Raw genomic sequence first — 11,923 nt, 5'->3', positions numbered from 1 at the left:
TAAAAAAAGTGCATGTACACACATGCAATGATCTCAAAACACGTGAACAACAGTACTGTTCACTTATTTAGACAGGCACACATATGGAAATAAAAACCTTGACACGAGTCAGTTGATGGGCAGAGGCTCACCGTTCCACTCTTTCAGGCACTCAAGCATGGGGTCGATGAGCTTGCCTTGGCTGATCCCCACGAACACCTTGTCACACTCTTCGCCGGGTGCGAGAAGCTTCTCCCCGGTCAGAAACACGCATCCGAGTTCCTCACGAACAAACTGATAGAGCGGGAATGACCTGCTCCCCCTGATCATGTTTGAGATGGGTGCACTGCCCATCTCCACGGCCACACGCGCCGCTTCGACCTCCCGTGGCAACGCTATCACTAGCTCCTCCTCCAGCTTACTGATCTTGGACAACACCTCGTCGTCAGTGCTCCTGCTAGCAAGAGCGTGCTCGAGGAGCACACTGCGCAGCTTGTGCATCAGGGGGTAGTTGGCGCTGCATGGGTTGTCAGCGTACCTGAAAACGTCCACGCGGTCGACGGCGGCCGCGAGCTTCTTCTCAACACTGGTGGCGTCGACCACTTTCTTAGCAGCTTGCACCACACATCTGTTGACAAAGATTTTGATGTTTTGCTCCAGGTGGCGAAGGTCGACGGCCTGGCAAAGTGCCACCAGGTACGTCGAGGACATGAGCTTCAGTATCTCCACCGCCTCCGCAGTCTTCCTGGCTGAGACAAGGCCGAGTGAGTTCACCCCCTGGTTGTGCTGCTCGGCGCTTTGGACATGGGTTGTCACCGGGTTGGCAAGGTACTGGAGCTCCGAGCAATAGGCGGCCATGGCGATCTCAATGCCTTTCAGACCATAGTCTAAGCTCGGGTCCCGACTGCCAGCCAGGTTTGACGTCATGCCATTGTTGTAGAACTCATTCACGAGCTCAGAGAACTGCGCGAACATGAGCTTCCCAATGCTGGCGATGGCAAGGCGGGTGTTGTCCATGGACACGCCGATGGGTGTTCCCTGGAAGTTACCACCATGGAGTGCTATGCCACGGTGCACATCAATGACTGGATTGTCACTCATAGAGTTCACCTCACGCTCGATACACTTGGTAGCCGCCCGAATGACCTCGATCTGCGGGCCGAGCCACTGTGGTGCGGTGCGGATCGCATATCTGTCCTGTTTTGGCTTGAGGTGTGGGTCCATGTCGTTCACCATCTTGCCATAGACCATGAACGGGCTGCCAGCCAGGATGTGCTCCATGATAGCCGCGGCCTCAATTGTGCCAGGGTGATGTTTCAGCTTGTGGATTAGATGGTCGGCAAACTCTGATTTGCCATACATTACCTCACAAAACATTGCGGAAAAAACCTCAGATAGGACGGCGAAGATGTTGCAATCGAACAACACCATGGCTGCAAGGGCGGCGGCCGCAGCCGTGCCATTCACAATGGCCAACCCCTCCTTGGGGTTCAGCTTGAAGAAGCCACCATCTATCCCAGCGATCTTGAATGCCTCGGCGGCGTCCACCTTCCTACCATCGTGGGTAAGTGCCTCTGCATTGGGGCGTCCAGTAAGGACACCGGCAATGTAAGCAAGAGGGACCACGTCGCCACTCGCGGTGATGCTGCCCCGGAGGGGAATCCTCGGGGGTACTCCTTTGTTGATGAGCTTTGTGATGGCCTCGAGGATCTCGAAGCGTATGCCGGAAAATCCCTGAAGGAGGGTGTTAATGTGCACGAGCATGGATGCACGTGTAACCTCGGATGGCAGCTCGTGGTCGCTGCCGGTGCCGAATATGCCAGCAATGAGATGCCTGCATGCATGGAAGAATAAGGTCAATGTCGACATACGGCCGGCCAACAGACTAATTTAATTCTTGTAATTTATCTTACACAGAAGTCCAGATTTTTTGTTCGTACATATGGACCCACTTTTTATAACTTGGGAAATTATTTTAGTTTCAACAAATTTAGCCTTTCCAATTTCCATTAAGAGATGCATCCCAGCGTTGCAAGTACAGTGGGCAAAATTCAGAGATGCATCCTCCTCTGCTAATACAGTGGTGTCATCCCAGCGTTGGAACAAGCTTTGGGTGATGACGCTACCAGCAAAGGCTCCATGAGGATCGGGGGCATATTTTTTTGCGGTGCAAGTTTGTAAAGAAGGTCTCTGGAGGGAACTGAATTTGGTAGAGGCGAGGCTTTTGCTACTGTCACAACCTAATGCTGCTGATGTTGTTGAAGCTATTTTTACACTTAATCCTGAGATGCAGCGGAGATTGGAGGTTCTTCTCTGGGATTGATGGACTACAAGGAATAAAATCAATGCTGGTGATAAGGACCAAGGAGACATGTCACATTATTACTAAACATATGCTTGATTTTGCAGAGGGTCCCGAGTCACCTCCTCAGGCGGCACCTATAGTGACAGGGTGGATGAAACCAAAACAGGATTTTATAAAAGTGAATTTTGATGCAGCTTTTAAACCTGAATCCACTGTTGGAGCTTTAGGCTACATCCTGCGATCGGACGCTGGAGATTTCCTAGCAGCGGGAGCGGGTAAACTAATGCACGTTAAGAGTGCTTTCCAGGCGGAAGCAATGGCGTGCCTCGTGGCCATTGATGGTACACAGAATTATTCTGGAGTCGGACTCTCACCCATGTACAAGCTCTCAATTCCGGTGATGCTGATAAAGGTGAGCTAGGTGTGCTGTTCGGTGAAGCTCGAAGTCTATGCTTTGCAAACTTTGATCGTTTTGAATTTGTCTTTTGCTGTAGAACATGTAATTCAGTAGCGCATGCTTTAGCGCAGTTTGGTTTTCATGCAGCACTGCCCTCCATTGTTTGGAAGGAGCATCTGCCGGATTTTGTTTCAAGTTTGGGTGCTAGCGATGTTGCTGCACGAGTTGTTTAATGGATTATTTTTCAACTCAAAAAAAATCCATTAAGAAAATATCATCATAGATGAGGTGTGCAAAAAAATAAAAAATAAAAATAGGTATGGACGAAGTTGGTATATATGATATATATTTGAAATACATAACTTGTTCCGTTTTATAAATTTCACACAACTCATATATTTTCATATTCTTTTACAAAAGGTTATTTGCTTAAGTTTTCATGTATATTATTGGCATAACTGTTTCGGAATAATTCAAAACATAAAATTTGAAAATTGGTTCGTAGTATGAAAAACGTTCTTATATTATGAGACGGAGGGAGTAGGTGATAGTTAAACAATTTGAGTGTGGTGGTGGTAGGCTATATGCATGCAAGGATGCTAAGTGTCTCCATATCGGCTCGTGCTCTCAACTAAATTGCAAGATGTTGTGATATAAACAATTGTGCAGGCATACTAGTGACTATGATAATGTTAGTGATGCATATTCTCCAACTTTGGTAATACTCCATCTATTCAATAATATACCGTATATTAGTTGTGATTTTGGTCAAATTTTATAAGCTTTGACCAATTTTGAAGAAAATATATCAAGATATATAATATCAAGTCAACATGCAATTTTATTCATGATGGAATATGATTTCATGTCATATAAACTTGCTATTGTAAGTGTTCATATTTTTCTATGCAAACTTGGTCAAATTTTACAACATTTTATTTAGAACTAATTTAATTTGCACTACATCTGAGGGAATACTAAAATGGAAATATAACTTCCACTAGCTAGTTAACAAAAAAAAACAAATCGAGTTAGTTTACAGGAAATAAACAGACACCAATGGTCCTCAATTTGAATCCTACACTCTTCTTAATTTCTAATTACATGACGTAGTGTGAGATATTCAAAAAGTACATCCTTAAAATAGAAAGTGTGGCATGCACATGTATACATTAAATCCCCAATTATGATTCTTACTAAACTAGCAAGGTGGCCCTCGCAAATGCGAGGGCTAGATCTTTAGTGCACTGAAAGTATTGTTTTTTCTAATTTTTATCTCGTGTACATTTTTTTATCCTCTTATTTACCCCCTTCACCATATAAATCACGATGTTGTAGACATTGGTACATTTATGAAGGCGTAACGTTGACATTATTTTTTATATTAATATAAGATTACACTGCAAATAAATAAATAAAAATTGAAATATGTGGCTTTGATATAACGGTTGGGCACCGAGCTGGAAGGACACCAACCAAATTAACCGACAATATGCGCATTCGCTTAAGTTGTTTTATGTTATCTGGAGTGAGTCTGCAATTCTACGCCATGTTTTCATTTTGTGTATAGCTATATAGAGCAACGGGTTTTCCATTTCCAGCCTTGTTTCATGGTACATCCTTTTATCCACAAATGGATCCATATTATGTAAAAGAAAAATTAAAATATAACAAAAATGAATGACAAGAAACACTCAATCCCTCGTTTCAGCAATAAATGCTCATTTATGTATTCCTATATCGATGCTTATGTTGGTGCCAAAACACGCGGCCATTTTATATTTCATATCAACCTTAGGAACTTTGTATGTTGTCGGTAATATAAATTATCTAGAGAACATGTGATTGTAAGAGGATTGTCTATACTGGCTATAATTTATTAGAGTTTTGATCTTCTATTTTGAAACATGATAGTATTGGTTTTATCAATTTTCTCTAGCTGCAGTCATGCTACGTCAATCCATACTCTTCAATCAGGTCAATATACGTTCTCTCCACGTGTATTTATTATGTCATTTTGACTATCTTGCTTCCTAAATCAAAGTGCTAACTCTTTAGAAAAAATTATCGATTTTATGATGAGTTTTCATCAATGTAATAATTTCTCAGTTCAAAGTCAGTAGTAAATCTGGCATCGGTCGGCCATCAACACTCCTTACTGGAATCGGCATATTACTGCAATATTCTGGGGAAATTATACACTTGATTCGAAAACATAGAGAGGAAAAATTATTCGATTGTAATGAGGTGCCTTTAAAATTTAAAATACACTAAACTTTAGCAATCGGAATAGACGTGTGTTTGATTGTATTGTGGCTAGAAAAGATGTATATTGGAGCGCAACATCAATTGGCATTTTTTCAATAGTTGTGTTCTCCAGAAAGAATTTTGACCTTTCTAATCAGCCAACTCAAACTGTGATCTCTCTTGATATTAAATCTCTCTATGTGTGTGTGTGTGTGTGTGTGTGTGTGATATTGTGTCAACAAAATGGTCATGTCGCATAGCTCAAATAAAATTACAAACTCTAATCTTGCTAGTTTATCTTTGCGACACTCACTATGCTATAGGGAGAGATGTGCTGCACCATATACTCGCCGACATTAGTTTCTCAAAGATAACCAGTGGGTGATACATGCACGCTACAAGGGAGAATGTATTTTCTCGAACCCACTACCGTCCCTCGCTTTGTTAGCGGTGTCTAGTGCCAAAATTGGATTGCAGGAGTACTAAAATATGCGCATGATGTTGAGATGCAAAATTGTATACTCACCTGACAAGCTCGACCTGGAGGCCGTGCCCATCTTTTGTGCGACGGTGGGAGGTGCCACCAAAGCCCGTGGTGACGCCGTAGATGTCACCTCCGTTTGCCACCGAGTCGACGATCCAGTCGCTGCAGGCCTGGACGCGGACGCGCGCCTCGTTGGCGAGCTCGACGGTGACGCTGGCCGCGTCCTTGGCGTGTGCAACGGCAGCCACCTGGCCGAAGCTGAGGCCGGCCCCCAGGATCCTGACGACAGGCCCACGGAATCGCGCCACCATGCGCTTGACCTCGTCGAGGTGGCTGCCGGTGAGCTCGGCCGCCGCGACACTCCAGAAATGCGCCATTTCTTGTTGCCAGTGGATGAGGGTGATGGTTCGGTTGAGGGTAGTGGATGATGAACCGAGCTCCTCTCTTGGAGGGAGCTAAGGCAGATGGTATGCTTAAATAAGAGATGCAAGGATCGGATGGGGCGAAATTGCCGCTATCGCCACGCAAGTAAGGATGGCAATGGGTAGGGTATGGGGCGGGTTGAGCAATACCATACCTATACCCGTGTAGTCAATGGGTACAAAATTCTACCCATACCCATACTCATGGGTATGAAACTTTACCCGTACCCATACCCGACGGGCACCCATACCCATTGGGTACCCAACGGGTAGATCAAATAGTACATAAGTAATTCGTAATTTTACATTCATCTATAGCACATTCGACTAAAAAAATATTGATATCAACTCAATAACAGATAGATGAGTACATGATAATTATCTCAAATCAAATTAACAATTTGTAAAAACTTTAACGTATGTTGACAAGCTTACGACATAACATTAACATTGGTACAATTGTGAATCACGGGTAAGGTTCACATGTCAGTATAAACGGATAGGGTATGGGTATATCCATGGGCAAAAGCCTATACCCGTGCCCTACCCATGACTTAATGGGTAGGGTATGAGTACTACCCATAGGTATAAAATCATGCCCATACCCTACCCATGCGGGTATGGTACCCGCGGATACCCATACTCATGGGTAAAATTGCCATCCTTACGCGCAAGGCTCTCCGCCACGCGATCTGCGTGTGAAACGGCGATACGATGAAACGGGAAGGGAAAAAGATGGTGTGTGTTTGTGCTGTCACGGCATTGAGCAGATAACGGGGGAAAACGGTTGCACATCCAACCATCTCCCTCTTTTTCTTGTTGGGTAGCTGAAGCAAGCATGGATCTGGCGTACGTGCACTGGTAACTCTTGCGTTGCATTCCATGACCGGCCGGCTACGTGACAACATTGGCATGCGCACGCCTCATGCCGGTGCTTCACCATAAAAAGGCCCGTTCTTACAAGTTAATTTGCAGATAAATAAACAAGAATGACTCGTCAGCTCAGCTGCCATGTGACGTGGATTCATTTCATTTCATGCTGGAGTAGCTAGCGGCTTTATTATTGACTCACTCATGCTGCAAGTCCCACCTAACATGAAGTATGCATGTAGTATCCTACTGGCTAGACTAATAAAGAAGCGGCAAGTGTTCTTGATAAAACTAAAAAATTAAATAAGGATATACTTCAATGTTCGGAAATTGCATTTGGAGGATGACCTCCATGGAGACCTTTAAATTTGAAATTTAAAATTCATCAAAATTCATATTTCTACTTTTCAAAAAAATCTGAAAAAAAAGAATACAGAGATAGACAAATGCATAATGCATAAGTGCGTAAATTTTTCAGGACGAAATACGTTGAATTATGGGCTGTGCAAAAAAGACAAATCTAAAGCTTTTTAACACATGATACTATTCATCCTACTAGACCATGAATTTGCCTTTTTTGTACAGGTCGCAATTCAAGGTATTTCATCGTGAATTTCTACGCACATCTAGATTACATCCTTATATACATGCATATTTTTTTCAGAATTTTTTGCAACAGAAAATTTCAAATTTCAAATTTCAAAAATATCGGCCTCCATTGTTCTCGGCAGCCAAACGTCCTCACTCATGTTCGGAAATTGCATTTGAAGGCCGAGCTCCATGGAGACCTTTAAATTTGAAATTTAAAATTCGACGCTCGGCAGCCAAACGTCCTCACTCTTCAAAGTTGTCTTATATAGTTTTGTTCTATTGATTGCGTGTGTGTACATTTTCTTCCCGTGTGTGTGTGAGAAGAAGAGAGAAACCTCAAGAGGGTTGTGCGGCGCCAACGGCACCAATATATTTTTTCCAGTTTGGCACTTGAGTTCTTACTTGAGCAGAATAAAGGCATTTTTTCATGTACAGACGTCCGTGTGTTCGATCATGTCGGTCGGAGGTTTTCATTTGTTTAGGCATCTTTTGTGTATTCGAGTATGGACACCTCCATTGCCGCTTGCTTGTGCCGTTTGAAATTGCTGCTCAAGTTGATTGTGCAAACTGGTTTATTTGTTGGTTGGTTTGCTTAATTAATAGGGTAATCCCCATGGAGTGGTCGCCGTCAGAGTTGTTGGTCCCTAAGCATCCCTCCGTTGTTCGACTACATCCTCTACAGTCGAGGGTGAGTTACAAATCCATCTCTTCCTTTGCTTTTTTTCATGTCACTAGATTCCATTTTCATGTCTAGTCGCGTAACATACGTGTCTTCCGTCCAGAAGGGTTGCATCAATAAATATGCATTAAGTTGTGTATTTATCACCGCAACTCTTTCAGATTGTTCAGCATTTTTCACGGACAGCCTGAGGATGTGTAGATTGGGTACGTTTTTCATGCTCTACCCCGTTCCGAGACAGGATTTAGGCGGCGCCTCCCCATTGTTCTCCGAATGCATATTCTCTCGGCTATTTTCCTAGACGTGTGTCTGGGGAACAGGGGGGAGGAGTTGCCAAAATTTGGCTTGGAACAGGGTAGAGCATGAAGAACGTACTCAATCTACACATCCTCGGATGGGATTAGGACCCTCTTTACCTATTAGAGATGTAGGTGGATTCAATGCCGTTTCTCATCAACCCGGTAGAAAATAAAAATTCGATGTGATTAATTTAAATAAAACCTTAATTTTGTTGTGTTGCTTCCAATAAAGCATGGCAGATAATTAGTGGATGTACAGTGGTTTTATCCGTCAGAATCGAGTAACAACAGAGTGGGTCGAGAAAACCGATGTGTTTTTGCAGAAGATATTCGTCGTCCAATAAGAATTGTCCCAAATGCCCCTATGCAAAAATGTGGCAGGCGTACCCACAGAGATCAGAATGACAATGACTTTGCACCTTAGCACATGGGGATATATGCTAAACTTTAACATGCCGATAAACTTTACCGAGCGGGACCGTGGTAGAGAGGAGGTGATGCAACCACACATCTGTGATCTGACCCGTTCCCTTCTCTCCCTCGATCTTGAAAGGTTGCCACAAGTCGGGTACACCAAAGTAGCACCCATGCATTCCTGTATGTATGAGCTTCACATGCATCCGACGTACGCATGCAGCTGCATGCGTCGTTTGCTTCTGGGCTGAAGCTTGCAACAGCCAACGGCAGAATCAAATTCTATCAAGGCGAGAGAGAGAGGGAGAGGGACGGGTAAAGGCCTACTGTACCTCCCTATGTTGTTAGCTGTTGCCATCACTAGCACAGTCATCCTCACCACAGACAGAAAGGAAGGACGATACGATCACATTCTGTTGGGATTCCAAATTATATCGTTCTGTTGGGAGTCAGTTTTTACTAGACGGCCAGTCGGTTGAATTGCAAATGTTTATTATGCATGCAAACTCAAGTCGGGTACGTACAAGTATTTACGTACCACCATTCATGTTTGTATGAACTGCACATGTATCCCACGTACGCATGCAAGATTGCAAAAGCTAACTGTAATCACTTCACTGCAATTAAATTGTGGAGTTGGTCGCTTAGAGCATCTACAGGCGGACCTTGCAAATCCGGTCCATCAAACGCCTGCGGACGCGCCCTGACGCGTCTGCGGACATTGATCGATCATGCCTTAAATAACGGATTCTACATCCGGATACCTCAAATTAGGAACCTTAAATCCATATTATTACATGCAACGTAAACCTAATACTAAGCGGAGGTCATCCGGCTCCGCTGTGCCCATGTCCGGCGGCCGGCTGCACCCCTCATAGTGTCGGTCCGCCCGCCGGCGAGGTAGAGTAGGACATGGGACACTAGCCGGCTCACAGGACTCGATCTACCGCCGTCTCCCATGCCCTACTCTTCCTCATCGGAGCCCGTAACCCGGACGGTGCCGGTGGACGTGAGGTGAAGGACTCAGATCCGCTGCCCGCCATGTCGGAGAAGGCCGGAGATCGCCGGAGGTGATCGTCGGTGGCAGATGGGAGTGAAGGGGAGTGGAGTGAAGTGGCTCTAGGGTTTGGTCCGGCGAGCGAATGGGGACGGATATATGTGCGGTAGATGCGGGCCAGTGCGGGCCAGGCGGTCGTGCCCGGGCACGCCCGAGCTCCCCCATATCCGCCCCATATCTGGGCTGGAAATGAGGGGTGCCGGTCAGCCCGGGCGTTTGAGGTCGGTTTGAGGGGTCCATCTAGGTCGTTTTTTCGTGACCGATCAGTGACCGGGCGTCCTGCCCTGCTGTTTGAGACGGGTTTGAGGGGTCCAACTGTAGATGCTCTTAGTTAACACTTTCGCTTTGGTACAACCACCCTAAACACATGCTAGTCAAGGATGTGAACGCAGGACCTCCTACTACAAGGAACGAGCTGATAGCCACTAAGACTAACAACCACTTCTGATTAATTAGCAGCGCCAAACCTTGAAAATAAAACTGAAACATTTTTTTATGAAAAAGTGAATATTTTCAAAACACAAATATTTTGCAGAAGTTGTGAAAAATAATTAAACTCGGACATTTTTGGAAATCTCAAACTTTTTTCGAATTTTCAGCATTTTTTGAACGTGGACGTTCTTCAAAACACAAACAAATTTTAAGAATAGGAGGTAATGTAGCAAACATTTATATAAAACACAAAATAATTTTGAAACTTTTTAACATTTATCAAAAACGCAAACATTTTTTTAAAACATGAACAATTCTTGAAAACTAGCGGGTACTGTAGCAAACATTTATCTAAGACGAACATTTTTATTTATCAGTTTTGGAAAACTTGAATAATTTAGAAAGTCTTCAAAAAAATTAAAACACGAACATTTTCAAGAATGTGGGAACATTTTTTGAGTTTTGAACAAATTTTGGAAAAGGAAGATAATTTAAAGTTCTAAGCTTTTCTTACAATACTTGAACAAACTTTTCGAATCCTGGACATTTTTTGAAGAATTAGATATCCAAACCAAAAGCATGTCTAGCAAGACTTTGTGCCCTGAAGTTTGTAGCACGCCCTTCTAAGATGAAAGAACATTGTTGGAGTTGACCCAACGTCACTGTTATCTCCCTGATGATACATGCATATGTTCTTCTAGTGCACTGCTTCATGGCGTTAACCACTCCTTGGCAATCATAGGCGATTTCCACATATGATATCAATAGATCAAGTGCGAGGGTAACAGCTTCACGGCATGCTGAGAATAAAAGCAAAAGAAAAAGGGAAAACTGAGAATAACACACCAAAAACAAGTGAAAGCAGATTCATTTTTTAGAAAAGGAGGATATACCCCCGGCCTCTGCATCTGGACGATGCATGCAGCCATTTTATTAATTATTCACAAGGACCATACAAGGTAATACATCAGACAACTTGAAGCCGCCATCTAGGCAACATCTGTTGTTTCTCCTATCCCCTTGATGAAGGTGTGCCGAATATCCGAGCCTAATACCAAACAGACATAGCACCAAACCCTAACATCTATAGCCGGATGGCCTAGCCCAGCCACATACCGGGTTTGGGTCTCACACCAGTCCGACGCAGTATCGCTGTCGCCACCATCTTCCTCTGGTCCATCTTTAGAGCTGGAACTGACGAATCGACCTTGCCTGGCCTTCCGTCGACGCCACCACGGCGCCAGACAACGCCATCATCCTGCATGTGTCCATCTAAACGCGTCTGTCGTCAAAACACCGTAGCGCCATGCCGTCGTGATCCGACGTCGGCCCTGCGGTAGATGCAACACCGCTCCACCTCTTGTCCCCTCCAGCCATCACTAGCTCCAAAACGATGCCCCCAGGAGGAAAGCCATCACTTGCTCCAAAACGATCCGCCGTCGGCCCTGCGGTAGATCTAGTGTTTCCCCCGGAGCATCCCGAGCCTGATGACGCAAACTGCAACGACGATGCCTCGACAAGGGTACAACATCAAAGACGTCGTCATCGTCCGCCATGACCGTAATCGGCTCGATTTTCATCGGCAGTTGCGCCACCAGGCGTTCGCCGCCGGCGTTGTCGGTCCCTTCATCCGAGGCGAACTCCAAAATGATGCCCTGAAGAGGGGGTACGAGGCAAAAGCACCGCCATCGCTCGATCCCAAGGAGATCTAGGGTTTCCCCCAAAGTTGCCCGCGCCACCATGGACC

The 11,923-nt window shown here is 44.7% G+C and overlaps 1 protein-coding gene across 1 annotated transcript; it reads right to left on the bottom strand.

The window, feature by feature from the left end:
* Positions 1 to 36: 36 nt before the first annotated feature.
* Positions 37 to 5,922, bottom strand: LOC123100813 (phenylalanine ammonia-lyase). The gene is made up of 2 exons (XM_044522687.1): positions 5,455 to 5,922; positions 37 to 1,813 (listed from the first exon to the last, which is right to left on the bottom strand). The coding sequence occupies exons 1-2, from the start codon at positions 5,787 to 5,789 to the stop codon at positions 109 to 111; spliced, it is 2,040 nt and encodes a 679-aa protein (XP_044378622.1). The 5' UTR covers positions 5,790 to 5,922; the 3' UTR covers positions 37 to 108.
* Positions 5,923 to 11,923: the final 6,001 nt, after the last annotated feature.

The sequence above is a fragment of the Triticum aestivum genome, chromosome 4D, assembly GCF_018294505.1.
Source record: "Triticum aestivum cultivar Chinese Spring chromosome 4D, IWGSC CS RefSeq v2.1, whole genome shotgun sequence".
Lineage (NCBI taxonomy): Eukaryota > Viridiplantae > Streptophyta > Magnoliopsida > Poales > Poaceae > Triticum > Triticum aestivum.
The sequence above is the reverse complement of the archived record's forward strand: the minus strand, read 5'-3'. Positions and strand labels throughout refer to the sequence as shown.